The sequence below is a fragment of the Akebia trifoliata genome, chromosome 11 (assembly GCF_017979445.1).
Source record: "Akebia trifoliata isolate Shusen 1 chromosome 11, ASM1797944v1, whole genome shotgun sequence".
NCBI lineage: Eukaryota > Viridiplantae > Streptophyta > Magnoliopsida > Ranunculales > Lardizabalaceae > Akebia > Akebia trifoliata.
Window position 1 is genome coordinate 7021450 of NC_141385.1, and position 20405 is coordinate 7041854.

The 20405-nt window shown below is 36.3% G+C and overlaps 2 protein-coding genes across 2 annotated transcripts; both read left to right on the forward strand.

Moving 5' to 3' along the window:
* Nucleotides 1–755: 755 nt before the first annotated feature.
* On the forward strand, nt 756–1808 carry LOC147390638 (germin-like protein subfamily 1 member 14). Its single transcript, XM_086417404.1, has 2 exons — nt 756–928; nt 1032–1808. Exons 1-2 carry the CDS (start codon nt 808–810, stop codon nt 1586–1588), a joined length of 678 nt encoding a protein of 225 aa, XP_086273530.1. The 5' UTR covers nt 756–807; the 3' UTR covers nt 1589–1808.
* A 7507-nt stretch (nt 1809–9315) lies between these two features.
* LOC147390639 (germin-like protein subfamily 1 member 14) lies at nt 9316–10365 on the forward strand. The gene is made up of 2 exons (XM_086417405.1): nt 9316–9485; nt 9589–10365. The coding sequence occupies exons 1-2, from the start codon at nt 9365–9367 to the stop codon at nt 10143–10145; spliced, it is 678 nt and encodes a 225-aa protein (XP_086273531.1). The 5' UTR covers nt 9316–9364; the 3' UTR covers nt 10146–10365.
* The last annotated feature ends 10040 nt before the right edge of the window (nt 10366–20405 follow it).

Below are 20405 nucleotides of genomic sequence, written 5' to 3' on the forward strand. Positions count from 1 at the left end.
TCGTGCAGTATTAAAATTGAATTGGTTTTCTTTATCAACGAAGGTAGAGGCGGAGAGGATCGAAGTGCTGACAAAAAGAATCACACTAAATAAATTAATTAATTAATTAATTAAAAAGGAAAATGTAGAAATAACAAAAAGAATTTACTACGATCCTCACAACTCTGACATTGGATGTGTACGTAAGCATAGATGTGTTTCCTCACGAACGAGTAAAAATCATCTACGGTTATGTATGCATGTCCACCTCATAATTGTGAGAATCACACTAAATCCTGTGTCACCCCAGCATGACTCGAAAAAAAAAAAAAAAATCCTGTTGGGGGCGAGGCACCCCTAATCTACATGTAGTTCAGCCCCACGTAGATTGCAGAAGATTACAGTATAAAAGCATATTTTTGAATAAATTCAAAAATTGTAGTTCAGCCGCCCCTGTCCCCTGTCCTTACGTAGAGCCTTAGAAGATTAACACGTTATAGAAGCGTATATTTGAAAAAAATGGTTGGGGCCACGGCCCACCTTCCTTGTGTACACTTAGTTCCGCCGCCCCTGTCCATACCATCTCGGCTGACCCTGGGTGGCTGAAGTCTTGATGGGGCAGTGAGATATGAAGTACAATCTTGAGGTCACTTCAAGATTATTCTTGACAGCCACCTGTCTTGACACCCTTTTCAAGTTTGGCGCTACACGTAAAGGAAGTTTAAAAGAAATTTTCATCCACCTCTCTCTTGACACCCTATATATATGTAATATGTGTATCGCCTCTCAGAGCATTAAAAGATAAGTAGTGAGTAAAGTAAAGTAGGCATGAACATGGCGTCTCTTGTTTTTCTGATTTTTTCTGCTTGTGTTTGTAACTTTGTCTTGGTTCATGCCACCGATGCCGACCCACTTCAAGACTTCTGTGTTGCTGATTTGCAGAACCCTGGTATTTTCTTATAGCAAAGTTTTAAAATGATATAAATTGACGTTAAGGCCGATGTATTTTTTTGTTCTAGTATCTAAATTTATTTCTACCTCTATTGGTTCAGTTTTTGTGAACGGTTTCGCGTGCAAAGATCCAAGGGAAGTAAAATCGACCGACTTCGTCTACAGAGGGCTCCGCCAACCCGGAAACACTAACAACTCAGTCGCGGGTCTCGTCACAACTGCATTTGTGGACGCGTTCCCAGGTATCAACACGCAGGGAATTTCCATTGTCCGGATCGACATTGCACCTGGTGGGCAAAACCGGCCCCACCATCACCCTCGGGCCAGTGAGATCCTCGTCGTGATCAAAGGCAAGCTCCTCGTTGGATTCATCACCACTAACCCAAACAACACTCTATACAGTACAACCCTCGAGGTGGGTGACGTGTTCGTATTCCCACGTGGACTTGTACATTTTCAACAAAATGTCGGGAAGGAACCAGCCCTTGCCTTCGCTGCCTTAAATAGCCAGAATCCAGGTGTGCTCACCGAAGCCAATGCAATCTTCGGTGCAAACCCATCAGTGCCTGCTTACATTCTGGCTAGAGCTTTCAAGCTAGATGAGGAGGTAGTTGATGACCTACAAGCTCAATTCTTGGCCCTGGGGGGCAACCCTTGATGCTATTGTTACCACTACTGGTGGTACTATGCTACCGCATTTGTTAGTTGTTTCGAGATTGTGAAGAACCCTTAATGTAATTGTTATTTTGTTACCACTACTACCACCATCTTTCTGTTTTCAAATGGTGAAGAACTTGTTTTCTATTGTTACTGTGGATGTCGCTAGGGACGATCTTCCATAAATATAAGAATAAACATGGTTGGTTCAGTATTCTCTCTCTCCCGGTATTTCATACTGCAACTTAACATATTAATCTGATATTTGCCAAGCGCAGGCCTTGTCCCACAAATTCACGAGGCCCATACATAAATCTTGCCCGAAATTAGATCACCTATACAGTATTAACTAACGGTTCAGGATTAGGTGCCTCGTAAAGAATGACTCGTGGAAAAAACACATGATCCCAACCTTTTTAATACGAAATCAAACTATCGAGATTTTTGCTTGAGATAAGTATCAACGTACGAGATACGTGCCATGGAGATATGTATAGAACTTGAGCGGTGGATGTTGTATTTTCACCGTCGGGATCATGCATTTGCTTGCCCGTGGGTCATTCTTCACCAGTCAATGGATCCCCATCCTTAACTACTACATGGATCGCCATGGACCATTTGATTGGATACATCCTAAAAATGTGTATATTAATAGAACGGTCAAAAGTAAGAATCATTCAACTACTGGGGACATGTAAAAATACTTTGTTTTTTCTTTTTCCTTTTTTTCTTAATAAAATATTTTTTTTTATACCGGTAACCTGTGGTTGAAATCAAGAGCCTTATGAATATCAGAGCACGGGGACACACTATCCTTAAAAAAAAAAAAATTGAGCAAATCATCCGCAAATAATAAATGAGAGATATTTGGACAATCATTAGTAATCGGTACCTTTACAAGTCCCAACTGCATTTGTTCCTCCAATAAGCAGGAAAAAGCTTTCATAGCTAGCTATTGTGAATAAATAAGGTGGAATAGGGTCATCCTGTGTCAACCCACAGAAACTATGAAAGAGTCCACACGTTGAACCAGAAAGAATTAAAGAGAACTTTGGGAGAAGGGAAACACTCAAAAATCCAAGTCTCGTTAAATCCTAATTTTTTAAGAATTGCGACATCGAACCTGATCATAAGCTTTCCTTCTATCAACTTTAGCATAAAAAGACGTTTGCCCCAGGCTTAATTGGAATATTCGGACTAATTCGTGAGCAAAGATAATATCACCAGAAATCCTTCAGCATTTAATAAATGTTGATTGATTCTCACTTACAACAGAATCCAACACTACGCGACAGAAAAAATTGACGGGCCTAGGCCCACGAAATTTAGAAACTGGATTTTGATGGGCTAGGACTGTCGAAATTCTTGATGTTCCCAAATTTAACGGATTAGAGCTGTCGAATTTCTCCCATCCTACATTAATTTGATAGTTTCGACTCGTTGAAAAAGAAAATTGACAATGAAAAATTCAACACCAATTCGACCCCTTGCTCCATCGAATTTTATGAAATTTGACGGCCTGAGGCCATCAAATTTGGATTTTTTTTTTTCACATTATGCAAACACCGTGCCAATCTATTAGCTATAATTTAAATAATCACTTTGTACAAAAAATTACAAAAGTGATATTGGCCTCACCTTATCAAAAGAAGATGCAACATCTTCTTTGGGAATAAGCGTCAAAAATATGGACTTTACCTCTCGAAAAAGCTTTGATTTTCTGAAAAAAATTATGAACTGCTTTGATCACATCATTGCCCACTATATTCCAAAAGGACATGTAAAAGTCTGTTCGAAAACCATCCAGACCCGGTCCTTCATTTCTTGGGGGTCTAAATATAACATCTTTGATCTCCTGCAGCGTCACTTCAACAGTTAGGGCATTTTATTATTCCTCAGACAATCATTTTCTGAACGGGATTACATGACATACATCATTTGAATCTGGAGTAAAAATATTCTTGAAGATTGAACCCCCAAATTCCTAATTTCTTCTCTATTAGTCGTAAAAGAGCCATCATCCTTTTTCATAGGCCAAATAGAATTATGTGATATTCTTGATGCAATTGAAGCACGAAATTTTTTTGAATTCGAATCCCCTTGTTTTAACCATTGTATTCGAGATTTCTGTAACACAAACTTCTCTTCATTTTGAATCTCCTCGTGAAGCCTCTTAATAGCTACACTCTACTCCTCTGCAAAGATGTGATTAAAAGAGTCACCCTAGATTTTTTTTTTTTATTTCTAAACTTCTTGCAGATATAAATGTGTAGTGTTCATTGCCCTCAGAATATGATTTCGAGTCTAACAAATATAAAATGGACGAAAACATAGCAAAAACGACCAAAGCACCCGTTGATAACTGTCTTTTATATAGAGACCTTAATTCTTGGAAAAACGCAAAAGTAAAAATAGACTTTCGAAATATTTACGCACATCAAAAGAAAAAACTTTAGAAAACGCACGATTAGAAAAATTGAAAGTTCACTTGAAATCACGATTCAAAACGACAAAAATTAAAACAAGTCAAACTGAAAATTTTTAAACAAATAGAAATTTTTTTGAATAACTATAATAAATAAAACTTAAACAAATCGAAAATTTTAAACAACTCAAATCAATATCCAAATTAAAATTCAATCGACTAGCCAAATTAAATTAAAATTCAATCAACCAACAAATATTCCAATTAAAATTCAATCGACTAATCAAATTAAAATGAAAATGCAATCGACCTATCAAATTAAAATGAAAATTAAACTCAATCGATCAATAAAGGGCAACTAAAGCACGAGTAACACGGGATCAATAGCCACCTTGTTCTACAAAAAACGTGGTGAATAAAGAGAATCAGAAAATTAAAAAAATGGGGGAGGGGAACAAAAAGATTATAAAATTGGAGTTCCCCAAGTTTTGAAGGCGTCCCCCACGATTCTTTTTCTCTCTTGATGTTCTGTTCCCCCATGATTCTCTCTCTCTCTAGACACTCTCTACCCACGTCTCTACTCCCTATCTTTCACTCTCCACATTTTGCTATCTCCATTTTTTTTTTGCTCTTTTCTCTTGTTCCTTAAAAAAAATAGAAGAAAAATAAGGAGAAGAGAAGGAATCTCTCCAAGGACTCGCATTCTTCATTCTCTCCCATCACACCTCTCGTACTTACCTCGGATTTCGTCTGAAGGAATCTTACACAATTATTATTTTAGAGGTGAGTTTTAGCTTCTTATTTTTTATTTTACTATTAATTCTTCTTCTCTTCCTTCCCCCTATTTTTTTTTTTTATCAAAGTGATATTATTTTTTTATAATTTATTATCATCGTATTGTTTTGTTCTTGTCGATTATAATTCTTCGATTTCGAAATTTCTTGCATGTTCATAAATTTCTAATTGTCAAATTCTACATATGATTGTAACTTTTCAATTTTCGAAAATTTACATATTTTCAAACTTGTCAATTTAAAAATTAATAGTTTTACACGTGTTCATATTTTTCAGATTTGAGAATTTTGCATGATATTTGTTTTTATCAATTTTGTGATTTATACATGTTCATATTTTTCATATTTGATAATCTTACATTATAGTTATTTTCACCAATTTTATGATTTATGAATGTCCTTATTTTTCAGATTTGAGAATTTTCCATGATATTGATTTTTACCAATTTTGTGATTTATGCGTGTTCATATTTTCCAGATTTGATAATTTTACATGATAGTGATTTTCACCAATTTTGTGATTTATGAATGTATATATTTTCTGGACTTGATATTTTTATATGATATTAATTTTCATCAATCTTGTGATTTATGCGTGTTTATATTTTTTCTAGATTTGATAGTTTTATATGACATTGATTTTCACCTTTATGTTTATTCATATTTTTTTGATTTGGTAATTTTACATGATATCTATTTTCTTTTGAGATTCATGTATGATCGTATTTTCCTAATTTAATAATTCTTGCGTGATATTAATTTTTGCCAACCTCGAAATTCATGTGTATTCATATTTTATTAATTTGGTAGTTTTGTGTAATATTGAAACTTGTCAATTCGTCGAGTTGTCGTATATTCATAACTTTCTAATTCAAAAAATTTATATTCATATTTTGAAATATTCATATTCATAAATTTCTAATTTTGAAAGGTCATATTCATAATTTTCCAATTTAGAAGTTCATGTTCATAAATTTCTAATTCGAAAATTTCATATTATAACTTTCTAATTTGAAATTTCATTCATAATTTTCTAATTTAGGAATTTAGCCAAAAGCAATGTTTTCCAATTTTGAAGATTCATACAAAATGAGATTATTATTGATTTAATAATTTTGCTAATATCAATGATTTTCAGTTTGAAAAATTCTTGTACATTTATACATTCTTAATTTAGCAATTTTCTTTACTCGGGGCGTTTACATATCCGACTGATCTGACACTATTTTTTTATTTGATTCGTGTTCTACCAAGTTGTTAATTTGGATTCAAAAAATTTTACACGTGAACCTTAAAAACATGGGATATGGTCAGGGCTTTTTTTTTTTTTTTTTTTTTCATTTTTTTCCCTTTTACGTAAAATTTAAGGAATCATGTGATGTTTGAAAAAGACGTAGCCGTAAGATCCGTTTAATAAATTTGGCAAAAATTGAGGATGATTGCACCCTAGTTTGACTTTAGTCTATGCAAGTTGACTATGGGGTAGTTTTGAATCGTAGTAGAGACCGATCATCTCGATCGGGCGGATTCAATGCCTGACACCTTTTAAAACACGTAATTTGACCCCGTACCCATTTCTCTTGTCCGTGGACCGATTCAGATCCGTTTTGGAGTTACTTTTTATTCCAAGACCTAAACTAGGTGGCGACTCCCAATTCTTAGAAAACCCGCAATTTACCTATCGGATATCTTTTACTATTTAGTGAAAAATGGTCAAGTCGTTCCGACGTTGTCTCGTTTCTATAGAAACATCCGGTGCCTATGTGGAATGTTTTGTTGGATTTAAAACACATAAGACTTCTTGTACGACTTGTTCAGGGGTCCGATGTGTTTTAAACACCAACGGAATCTTGATTGAGATTGGACATATATAATTAGGGAAATCCCAACCAAAATCTATTTATATTTGGGAATGACAACAATTCAAACCAAGAATAATTACTTGAAGAAATAAACTCTAAACCTTGTCACTAGTTGAGAATAAGATAATGAACCTGGCGGGAGGTTTGGTGTTCGGGCGAGTAATGTGCGTAGTATTTGATGGTGGGTATAGTAAAAAATTAAAAATAACTTCTTTCGATTTTATCGATTCTAAGCAATGAACCGTGCCATTTACAATGACACTACGACTTCTTACACATACACAAAAATAAAGAAATAGATAAACAAGATCAATAAGGGTATTTTTAGTAATATTTGTTAATCTCCCATTTAAGACCAAAGGTCAACAAATTCAAATGCGCCTGTAACTTGTTGAGGGCCATTTAATATGACCATCACCCCACATTTTTTTATTTGTTTTTTCTTATAAATATCCGGTCAAATTGAACAATAGACATCTTTGAAAATTTAAAGCCGTTTTTTTCCCTTCTATTGATCCTAATGACATCATCCAATTTGTAACATATTTTATAATAATAAAAAGTTGAGATATTGAAAGAAATTGATTTGTTGAGTTATTAGACTCTCGATTTAGCATATTTTATTCCACGTTATTGTGTTTTTCATTTTATAAAATTATTTCATCATCTCCTTCCCCCACCCCTCCACCCCCCTTTGTTTACTATGTTTGGAAGAGTCATGTGCAGCCTTAAATTTGTTGTTGATCATAAAGGTTGTTGAGCGGAGACGTGATGAATTATATATTTAAGTTAAGCACTCATATCGGGTACAACATTTCCGATGGTGGATTTGCCCTGACGACGAAATTGAAAGTTTAATCGCGGGCATAGAAAATCTTGACCCTTACGTCAAAAGCTTCATCGAGGACCTAATAATAGAGAGTGTGATTTCTTTTATCGATATATACTACATGGGGTGAGGATGAAAGATCAGTCAGTTATTTAACTTGGATGATTATTTTTATTTTAGCCTAGTTTTCCTCCATTATCATTCTTAACTACTATATGATAAGACTTCCAAGCATTAATGTGTTTCCTATTTTTAGAAAATAATGATGAGACAAAAGAACCAATTAGAGATCACAATGGCACCGCAAAACAATAAGCTACTCCATCCAACTCGTACCGATGACAATGGGTTTTTCAAAAGTTTATTTGGACATCATATATATTAGAGATATTTACTAAAAAGTGATCAACGTAATTTAGACGAATTTACGATTCCAGCACACTATTCATTTTAATTACCAAAACGTGAATTATAACGATTTCGGAGGCTTTTAGAAGTGATCATTTCGCAGGTTTAAGGTGACAATTTCACTTTAAACTTGCGAAATTATCGCTTAAAACCTGAAAAATAGTAAGTTCCTTCTAATTTTTTATTTATTAACGAAAACGTGACAATTCACGTTTTGGTATTTATAATGAACACTGAGCCAGAATGGTAAATAACTCATTTTCAGCTCACGAAATGGTAATTCGCCCTAGATATTATTTCATATTAGCTAAGAATAAACTAATGTTGGGAAATCATTTTGAATTCCGAAAAAAAAAAAACCCTTACCTTTCCGTGTACAAATCAAACTATCACTAATTATTATTAGTCCTCTTACGACAAATACTGCCCCTGCTTGAAACTATATTTTGCAGGTCTTATTAATAAAATAACAGAATAATTATTGTATCTATAAATTAAGAAAGGTGAAATGAAAATCCCCAAGTTAAGTGACATGAGTTTCAAAAGATAATATTGAATATTGGTTTTTTTTTTTTTTCTTCATTTTACTGGAAGATGTTATCAATTTGCAGACGTTGACATCTTGAGAGCATCCAAACGCTGACTTTGAAACTCGTGCAGTATTAAAATTGAATTGGTTTTCTTTATCAACGAAGGTAGAGGCGGAGAGGATCGAAGTGCTGACAAAAAGAATCACACTAAATAAATTAATTAATTAATTAATTAAAAAGGAAAATGTAGAAATAACAAAAAGAATTTACTACGATCCTCACAACTCTGACATTGGATGTGTACGTAAGCATAGATGTGTTTCCTCACGAACGAGTAAAAATCATCTACGGTTATGTATGCATGTCCACCTCATAATTGTGAGAATCACACTAAATCCTGTGTCACCCCAGCATGACTCGAAAAAAAAAAAAAAAATCCTGTTGGGGGCGAGGCACCCCTAATCTACATGTAGTTCAGCCCCACGTAGATTGCAGAAGATTACAGTATAAAAGCATATTTTTGAATAAATTCAAAAATTGTAGTTCAGCCGCCCCTGTCCCCTGTCCTTACGTAGAGCCTTAGAAGATTAACACGTTATAGAAGCGTATATTTGAAAAAAATGGTTGGGGCCACGGCCCACCTTCCTTGTGTACACTTAGTTCCGCCGCCCCTGTCCATACCATCTCGGCTGACCCTGGGTGGCTGAAGTCTTGATGGGGCAGTGAGATATGAAGTACAATCTTGAGGTCACTTCAAGATTATTCTTGACAGCCACCTGTCTTGACACCCTTTTCAAGTTTGGCGCTACACGTAAAGGAAGTTTAAAAGAAATTTTCATCCACCTCTCTCTTGACACCCTATATATATGTAATATGTGTATCGCCTCTCAGAGCATTAAAAGATAAGTAGTGAGTAAAGTAAAGTAGGCATGAACATGGCGTCTCTTGTTTTTCTGATTTTTTCTGCTTGTGTTTGTAACTTTGTCTTGGTTCATGCCACCGATGCCGACCCACTTCAAGACTTCTGTGTTGCTGATTTGCAGAACCCTGGTATTTTCTTATAGCAAAGTTTTAAAATGATATAAATTGACGTTAAGGCCGATGTATTTTTTTGTTCTAGTATCTAAATTTATTTCTACCTCTATTGGTTCAGTTTTTGTGAACGGTTTCGCGTGCAAAGATCCAAGGGAAGTAAAATCGACCGACTTCGTCTACAGAGGGCTCCGCCAACCCGGAAACACTAACAACTCAGTCGCGGGTCTCGTCACAACTGCATTTGTGGACGCGTTCCCAGGTATCAACACGCAGGGAATTTCCATTGTCCGGATCGACATTGCACCTGGTGGGCAAAACCGGCCCCACCATCACCCTCGGGCCAGTGAGATCCTCGTCGTGATCAAAGGCAAGCTCCTCGTTGGATTCATCACCACTAACCCAAACAACACTCTATACAGTACAACCCTCGAGGTGGGTGACGTGTTCGTATTCCCACGTGGACTTGTACATTTTCAACAAAATGTCGGGAAGGAACCAGCCCTTGCCTTCGCTGCCTTAAATAGCCAGAATCCAGGTGTGCTCACCGAAGCCAATGCAATCTTCGGTGCAAACCCATCAGTGCCTGCTTACATTCTGGCTAGAGCTTTCAAGCTAGATGAGGAGGTAGTTGATGACCTACAAGCTCAATTCTTGGCCCTGGGGGGCAACCCTTGATGCTATTGTTACCACTACTGGTGGTACTATGCTACCGCATTTGTTAGTTGTTTCGAGATTGTGAAGAACCCTTAATGTAATTGTTATTTTGTTACCACTACTACCACCATCTTTCTGTTTTCAAATGGTGAAGAACTTGTTTTCTATTGTTACTGTGGATGTCGCTAGGGACGATCTTCCATAAATATAAGAATAAACATGGTTGGTTCAGTATTCTCTCTCTCCCGGTATTTCATACTGCAACTTAACATATTAATCTGATATTTGCCAAGCGCAGGCCTTGTCCCACAAATTCACGAGGCCCATACATAAATCTTGCCCGAAATTAGATCACCTATACAGTATTAACTAACGGTTCAGGATTAGGTGCCTCGTAAAGAATGACTCGTGGAAAAAACACATGATCCCAACCTTTTTAATACGAAATCAAACTATCGAGATTTTTGCTTGAGATAAGTATCAACGTACGAGATACGTGCCATGGAGATATGTATAGAACTTGAGCGGTGGATGTTGTATTTTCACCGTCGGGATCATGCATTTGCTTGCCCGTGGGTCATTCTTCACCAGTCAATGGATCCCCATCCTTAACTACTACATGGATCGCCATGGACCATTTGATTGGATACATCCTAAAAATGTGTATATTAATAGAACGGTCAAAAGTAAGAATCATTCAACTACTGGGGACATGTAAAAATACTTTGTTTTTTCTTTTTCCTTTTTTTCTTAATAAAATATTTTTTTTTATACCGGTAACCTGTGGTTGAAATCAAGAGCCTTATGAATATCAGAGCACGGGGACACACTATCCTTAAAAAAAAAAAAATTGAGCAAATCATCCGCAAATAATAAATGAGAGATATTTGGACAATCATTAGTAATCGGTACCTTTACAAGTCCCAACTGCATTTGTTCCTCCAATAAGCAGGAAAAAGCTTTCATAGCTAGCTATTGTGAATAAATAAGGTGGAATAGGGTCATCCTGTGTCAACCCACAGAAACTATGAAAGAGTCCACACGTTGAACCAGAAAGAATTAAAGAGAACTTTGGGAGAAGGGAAACACTCAAAAATCCAAGTCTCGTTAAATCCTAATTTTTTAAGAATTGCGACATCGAACCTGATCATAAGCTTTCCTTCTATCAACTTTAGCATAAAAAGACGTTTGCCCCAGGCTTAATTGGAATATTCGGACTAATTCGTGAGCAAAGATAATATCACCAGAAATCCTTCAGCATTTAATAAATGTTGATTGATTCTCACTTACAACAGAATCCAACACTACGCGACAGAAAAAATTGACGGGCCTAGGCCCACGAAATTTAGAAACTGGATTTTGATGGGCTAGGACTGTCGAAATTCTTGATGTTCCCAAATTTAACGGATTAGAGCTGTCGAATTTCTCCCATCCTACATTAATTTGATAGTTTCGACTCGTTGAAAAAGAAAATTGACAATGAAAAATTCAACACCAATTCGACCCCTTGCTCCATCGAATTTTATGAAATTTGACGGCCTGAGGCCATCAAATTTGGATTTTTTTTTTTTCACATTATGCAAACACCGTGCCAATCTATTAGCTATAATTTAAATAATCACTTTGTACAAAAAATTACAAAAGTGATATTGGCCTCACCTTATCAAAAGAAGATGCAACATCTTCTTTGGGAATAAGCGTCAAAAATATGGACTTTACCTCTCGAAAAAGCTTTGATTTTCTGAAAAAAATTATGAACTGCTTTGATCACATCATTGCCCACTATATTCCAAAAGGACATGTAAAAGTCTGTTCGAAAACCATCCAGACCCGGTCCTTCATTTCTTGGGGGTCTAAATATAACATCTTTGATCTCCTGCAGCGTCACTTCAACAGTTAGGGCATTTTATTATTCCTCAGACAATCATTTTCTGAACGGGATTACATGACATACATCATTTGAATCTGGAGTAAAAATATTCTTGAAGATTGAACCCCCAAATTCCTAATTTCTTCTCTATTAGTCGTAAAAGAGCCATCATCCTTTTTCATAGGCCAAATAGAATTATGTGATATTCTTGATGCAATTGAAGCACGAAATTTTTTTGAATTCGAATCCCCTTGTTTTAACCATTGTATTCGAGATTTCTGTAACACAAACTTCTCTTCATTTTGAATCTCCTCGTGAAGCCTCTTAATAGCTACACTCTACTCCTCTGCAAAGATGTGATTAAAAGAGTCACCCTAGATTTTTTTTTTTTATTTCTAAACTTCTTGCAGATATAAATGTGTAGTGTTCATTGCCCTCAGAATATGATTTCGAGTCTAACAAATATAAAATGGACGAAAACATAGCAAAAACGACCAAAGCACCCGTTGATAACTGTCTTTTATATAGAGACCTTAATTCTTGGAAAAACGCAAAAGTAAAAATAGACTTTCGAAATATTTACGCACATCAAAAGAAAAAACTTTAGAAAACGCACGATTAGAAAAATTGAAAGTTCACTTGAAATCACGATTCAAAACGACAAAAATTAAAACAAGTCAAACTGAAAATTTTTAAACAAATAGAAATTTTTTTGAATAACTATAATAAATAAAACTTAAACAAATCGAAAATTTTAAACAACTCAAATCAATATCCAAATTAAAATTCAATCGACTAGCCAAATTAAATTAAAATTCAATCAACCAACAAATATTCCAATTAAAATTCAATCGACTAATCAAATTAAAATGAAAATGCAATCGACCTATCAAATTAAAATGAAAATTAAACTCAATCGATCAATAAAGGGCAACTAAAGCACGAGTAACACGGGATCAATAGCCACCTTGTTCTACAAAAAACGTGGTGAATAAAGAGAATCAGAAAATTAAAAAAATGGGGGAGGGGAACAAAAAGATTATAAAATTGGAGTTCCCCAAGTTTTGAAGGCGTCCCCCACGATTCTTTTTCTCTCTTGATGTTCTGTTCCCCCATGATTCTCTCTCTCTCTAGACACTCTCTACCCACGTCTCTACTCCCTATCTTTCACTCTCCACATTTTGCTATCTCCATTTTTTTTTTGCTCTTTTCTCTTGTTCCTTAAAAAAAATAGAAGAAAAATAAGGAGAAGAGAAGGAATCTCTCCAAGGACTCGCATTCTTCATTCTCTCCCATCACACCTCTCGTACTTACCTCGGATTTCGTCTGAAGGAATCTTACACAATTATTATTTTAGAGGTGAGTTTTAGCTTCTTATTTTTTATTTTACTATTAATTCTTCTTCTCTTCCTTCCCCCTATTTTTTTTTTATCAAAGTGATATTATTTTTTTATAATTTATTATCATCGTATTGTTTTGTTCTTGTCGATTATAATTCTTCGATTTCGAAATTTCTTGCATGTTCATAAATTTCTAATTGTCAAATTCTACATATGATTGTAACTTTTCAATTTTCGAAAATTTACATATTTTCAAACTTGTCAATTTAAAAATTAATAGTTTTAAACGTGTTCATATTTTTCAGATTTGAGAATTTTGCATGATATTTGTTTTTATCAATTTTGAGATTTATACATGTTCATATTTTTCATATTTGATAATCTTACATTATAGTTATTTTCACCAATTTTATGATTTATGAATGTCCTTATTTTTCAGATTTGAGAATTTTCCATGATATTGATTTTTACCAATTTTGTAATTTATGCGTGTTCATATTTTACAGATTTGATAATTTTACATGATAGTGATTTTCACGAATTTTGTGATTTATGAATGTATATATTTTCTGGACTTGATATTTTTATATGATATTAATTTTCATCAATCTTGTGATTTATGCGTGTTTATATTTTTTCTAGATTTGATAGTTTTATATGACATTGATTTTCACCTTTATGTTTATTCATATTTTTTTGATTTGGTAATTTTACATGATATCTATTTTCTTTTGAGATTCATGTATGATCGTATTTTCCTAATTTAATAATTCTTGCGTGATATTAATTTTGGCCAACCTCGAAATTCATGCGTATTCATATTTTATTAATTTGGTAGTTTTGTGTAATATTGAAACTTGTCAATTCGTCGAGTTGTCGTATATTCATAATTTTCTAATTCAAAAAATTTATATTCATATTTTGAAATATTCATATTCATAAATTTCTAATTTTGGAAGGTCATATTCATAATTTTCCAATTTAGAAATTCATGTTCATAAATTTCTAATTCGAAAATTTCATATTATAACTTTCTAATTTGAAATTTCATTCATAATTTTCTAATTTAGGAATTTAGCCAAAAGCAATGTTTTCCAATTTTGAAGATTCATACAAAATGAGATTATTATTGATTTAATAATTTTGCTAATATCAATGATTTTCAGTTTGGAAAAGTCTTGTACATTTATACATTCTTAATTTAGCAATTTTCTTTACTCGGGGCGTTTACATATCCTACTGATCTTACAATATTTTTTTATTTGATTCGTATTTTACCAATTTGTTAATTTGGATTCAAAATTTTTTACACGTGAACCTTAAAACATGGGATATGGTCAGGGCTTTTTTTCATTTTTTTCCCTTTTACATAAAATTTAAGGAATCATGTGATGTTTGAAAAAAATGTAGCCATAAGATCCGTTTAATAAATTTGGCAAAAATTGAGGATGGTTGCACCCTAGTTTGACTTTAGACTATGCAAGTTGACTATAGGGTAGTCTTGAATCGTAGTAGAAACCGATCATATCGATCAGGCGGATTCAATCCCTGACACCTTCTATAACATGTAATTTGGCCCCTTACCCATTTCTCTTTTCCGTGGACCGATTCAGATCTGTTTTGGAGTTACTTTTTATTCCAAGACCTAAACTAGGTGGCGACTCCCAATTCTTAGAAAACTCGCAATTTACCTATCGGATATCTTTTACTATTTAGTGAAAAATGGTCAAGTCGTCCCGACGTTGTCACATTTCTATAGAAACATCCGGTGCCTATGTGGAATGTTTTGGTTGGATTTAAAACACATAAGACTTCTTGTACGACTTATTCAGGGGTTTGATGTGTTTTAAACACCAACGGAATCTTGACTGAGATTGGACATATATAATTAGGGAAATCCCAACCAAAATCTATTTATATTTGGGAATGGCAACAATTCAAATCAAGAATAATTACTTGAAGAAATAAACTCTAAACCTTGTCACTAGTTGAAAATCAGATAATGAACCTGGCGGGAGGTTAGGTGTTCGGGCGAGTAATGTGCGTAGTATTTGATGGTGGATGTAGACACCCGAATTTGAGCGGGCCCTCGACGCCAAAATACCCAAAAACAAAAATAAAAATCGTATTGGGCCCTCAAAGCCCATACCTTCAAAAGTCTTGTTTTCCTCAAAATAAATGGGCCAATCCTATTCACGTGGCCCATGAATCCCAAAACCATCTATTCCATCCAAGCCCAATCATTCTTATTAAATCCAAGTCCATCCTCATTACCATTCAATTCCCTATCCAAGCCCACACCCAAACCCAAACTACTTTATCCAACATTAACCCAACCCAATCCAAGCCCAAATCCTAACCTAAGCCCAATTCACTACCCAAATCCAATCCAACCCACCATCATCACATCAAACCAATCACCAAGAGATGACACATGTCATCATCCCCTTCCACCTCCCTCATCTAATCAACTCAACCCATAACCCTACCCTAACCTAACCTATTCCCCATCCTCTCATCATCAACAACCAACAACTCAACCCATAACCCTACCCTAACCTAACCTATTCCCCATCCTCTCATCATCAACAACCAACAACTCAACCCATAACCCTACCCTAACCTAACCTATTACCCATCCCCTCATCATCAACCACCCACATCACAACCCATATCTATCCATCACTTTCCCTTAAAACACTCCCACAAAATCACCCCAACCCATACCTCCCATCATCACCCCCATACTCTTCTCTCTAATCATCTAACCACCATCACCAATCAACCAATCTCATCATCTCCCCCATTTGCCACATGTCATCATCCCTTCACCTCTCCTAAAATCCAACCAATCAACCTCTTACACTACACATCCTCTCAAATCTAACACCTTACCTCTTCAACCATCTCTACACTCATTCTCCAAACAACTCTCTTACACCCATCAACCATCACTCATCTCACCCCACCAAACACTCTACCCAAATGGATTTGGGTAAGATCCAAACCATTTGGGTTAAAACATAACCCATTTCCCTCATTACAAAACTACCCTTATTTCCATCTTAAATTTCATACCCCTCTCATCTCAAACCCATGCCATTATCCATTACTCTCTTCATTCACCACATTATACCCTTAAAATACATCCCAACCTCTATAAAAACCCCTTCATTCTCCTCTTACAAGAACTAATGAAAATTTGAGAAAAAAATCCTCAAAACACTACAACTCTCTACTCCTACTCTACTCTCAACTCTCAACCTTCTCTCCAACAAGTCAAGCAAAGGAAAAGAAGTCAAGGAAAGTCAAAGGAAGTCAAGGAAGGTCAATGTGGGTTTGACAAAAGGACACCCCCCCCAACTTCCATTTTCTACTCACCCCTTTCCTACACATTTACACACACCACTATGGTTTAAATCACCAAAGGGCCCCTTCTTCATAAGGGTGCCCTCAATGATTTGAACCAACATCGAAGCCCCTCACACTTGAGGGCACATATCGATTTTCTTTCATTTTTATTTTCTTTTTATTTCAAAAAACCGAATCCGAGGTTACCACATTACGTGGATGGAGTAGGGTGCCTAACACCTTCCCTACTCCATAAATGGACCCCCTTACCTTGAATCGAGGTTGGACCACATACACCTTATCTTACGAGAGTCAACAAAAAAAATGGAAAAATGGCATGATTTTTCAAAAATACAAATCCGGGTGACCATTCACACCCCATTTCCAATTTGAATGGTGGCGACTCCAAAACACCCCAAAGTGGAGGGATGTTTGAAGAATATTCGAAATCCCGTGTCCACAGCTTGGCGACTTCGCTGGGGAGGCAAGACTAGTGGGTCCGACCCTCTTTCAATTCGGTCATTATTTTTAAATCAAAAAAAAAAATGTGTTTTCATTTTCATATTTGTGCTCACCTTCTAACGTTTTTCATGTCTCTTTTTTTTATTTTTATTTTCATGGGAGAATGCTTGTAATATTTACTTATTTCATGCTTTGTATATGAGTTTTATTTTGTTGGACAAGGGATGTAAGGATGGATACGATTAAAAAAAAAAAGGGCACGCACATGCACATGCGATTCATACCCTTATGCATAAGCCACCCCCTTCCCATTTAATTTTCTAACCCCGGATGCCGGTACTCTCAAGCCCCTGAGATCGCTATTTTGGGTGGCTGGGAGGAGAACACCCACCCCATTCACCAACCTAAGATGTGTGCACTTCGGTGTCCATCAAGGTTTGAAGAATAGGTAGCCGAAAAACCACCTACAAACCGCATGCATCGAAGCGTAATTAATAGACAAAGGACACTAAGGCTTGCAAAATCAATTCCGTATCCATCCCATGTCCATATGTGATGTAATTTTTTTAAGCCCACGAAGGCAAGTTGTATAGATTTTAGGATTTCTATTTTGTTCTCGTTCATATGTCCCCCTAGGTAAAAGGGGGAAATCTGTTTTTTTATGCTATCATGTGCATCATCAAAAAAAAAAGTGACATTTTTTGTGGCCCAAGCCAAAAAACAGAGGCTATGTGCCTCAAAACCCAAGAATTTCGGGCCAAAATGGGATGAGGATAAAAAACAGAGCAAGGTTGGAAGGCCAGAAAAGGTTCTGGTCCGTGCTTGAAGCACGGACTCAAGAAATATTGTCAAGTCCGTGCTTAGAAAACGGACTGGGCAAATTTTCTTAAGTCCGTGCATGAAGCACGGACCAAAAAAAAAAAAAAAAAAATTGATGTTCTGGTCCGTACTTGAAGCACGGACCAGCCAAAAAGTGTTAGGTCCGTGCATGAAAAACGGACCTAAAAAAAAAAAAAAAATTTTGATGTTCTGGTCCGTACTTGAAGCACGGACCAGCCAAAAAGTGTTAGGTCCGTGCATGAAAAACGGACCCAAAAAAAAAAAAAAAAATTTGATGTTCTGGTCCGTACTTGAAGCACGGACCAGCCAAAAAGTCTTAGGTCCGTACTTGAAAAACGGACCCTAAAAAAAAAAAAAAAAATTTTTTTTTTTTTGCTCATTTTGTTCCTAACGTCAGTCTTAACAACTTTTCTTCTTGAAGTTTTTTTATTTTGAGTTTTAAAGCTTGAAAATGATCAAATGATTCACTTTACTAGAAAACTCAAGGCCTACCACTTGTAATCGATCCCGCTCCAAACGAATTTTGCCCAACGCGGCTAACTATTGATCTCGGTCATAATCAAACTTGTCCTTCATCGAGTATACACTTCAAAATGGGTCCACGACCCAGATCCATTCCGAACTGGGTCCACGACCCAGATCCGTTTCCAACTAGGTCCACGACCCAGATCCAACCGAACTGGGTCCACGGCCCAGATCCGTTTCCAACTGGGTCCCCGACCCGGATCCATGTCCGACTGGGTCCCCAACCCAGATCCACTCCAACTGGGTCCACGACCCAGATCCATTTCAGCTGGACACGTCCCAGATCCATTCCAACTGGGTCTATGACCCAGATCCAATCAACTAGGTTCCCGACCCAGATCCATGTCCAACTGGGTCCACGACCCAGATCCATTTCAAACTTGGGCCACGACCCAGACCCATTTCAAACTGGTTCCCGACCCAGATCCATGTCAACTGGGTCCACGACCCAGATCCATTTCAACTGGGTTCCCGACCCAGATCCATGTCCAATTGGGTCCACGACCCAGATCCATTTCAAACTGGGTCCACGACCCAGACCCATTTCAAACTAGTTCACGACCCAGACCCATTTCAAATTGGGTCTACAACCCAGATCCAACCAAACTGGGTCCACGACCCAGATCCATATCAAAACGGGTCTACGACCCAGATCCACTTCAACTGGGTCCACAACCCAGATCCACAACAAATCAAGTCCACGACCCATAGCGAATCAAGTTTATGATCCATCTATGATCTAATAAAGATAACAACCAATCAATCGACTCAAACACATTCAAGTTTTTCAAAAAAAAAAAAATAAATAAATAAATAAAAAGATGTTAACAAAGCACCAATTGCAGTCCTTGATCAAAGTCGGTGCCTAGAAAGATCTTACCCTGTTGATACGAGGGGGATAGACTACGTCTATTCAGGGAACAAGGTGATTTAAGAGTGCCATTGTGCGCCGCCTCTTCCTTGGAGATCCGCCTGGCCGACGATGATTTCAGAGAGCTGAATTGGGGGCTGCCAAAAATATGGGTTATTCTAACTCAGTTTATCTCAGGAATTTCTTTTCAAAATGTCTTCCCGACTCCGTGTCGATGCCAGCCCCGTGCTGAGGAAATTACCTTTTTTTTTTTTTTTAAAAAAAAAAAACGCTTTACCGACTCCGTGTCGATGCCAGCTCCGTGCTGATGTAATTTCTTTTCAAAATGTTTTCCCGACTCCGTGTCGATGCCAGCCCCGTGCTGAGGAAATTACCTTTTTTTTTTTTTTTTTTTTTTTTTAAAAAAAATGTTTTACCGACTCCGTGTGGATGCCAGCTCCGTGCTGATGTAATTTCTTTTCAAAATGTTTTCCCGACTCCGTGTCGATGTCAGCTCCGTGCTGAGGTAATTTCTTTTTTTTTTTTTTTTTTTTTTTTTTTAAATGTCTTACCGACTCCGCGTCGATGCCAGCTCCGCGCTGATGTAATTTCGTTTCAAAATGTTTTCCCGACCCCATGTCGATGCCAGCTCCATGCTGAGGTAATTTCTTTTCAAAATACCTTACCGACTCCGTGTCGATGCCAGCTCCGTGCTGATGTAATTTATTTTCAAACCGTTTTACCGATTCCGTGTCGATGCCAGCTCCGTGCTGATGTAATTTCTTTTCAAAATGTTTTCCCGACTCCGTGTCGATGCCAGCCCCGTGCTGAGGAAATTACCTTTAAAAAAAAAAAAAAAAGTTTTACCGACCCCATGTCGATGCCAGCTTCGCGCTGATGTAATTATTTTCTCTCAAAAACAATCCAGCTCCGTGCTGACGAACCGTATTTTCAAGCTCACCTAACTAAATTTTCCTTTTTGAGTACCATCCCATAATAATTACCGGACTTAATAAAACATCATGCATTTCCCTTTTTGCAAG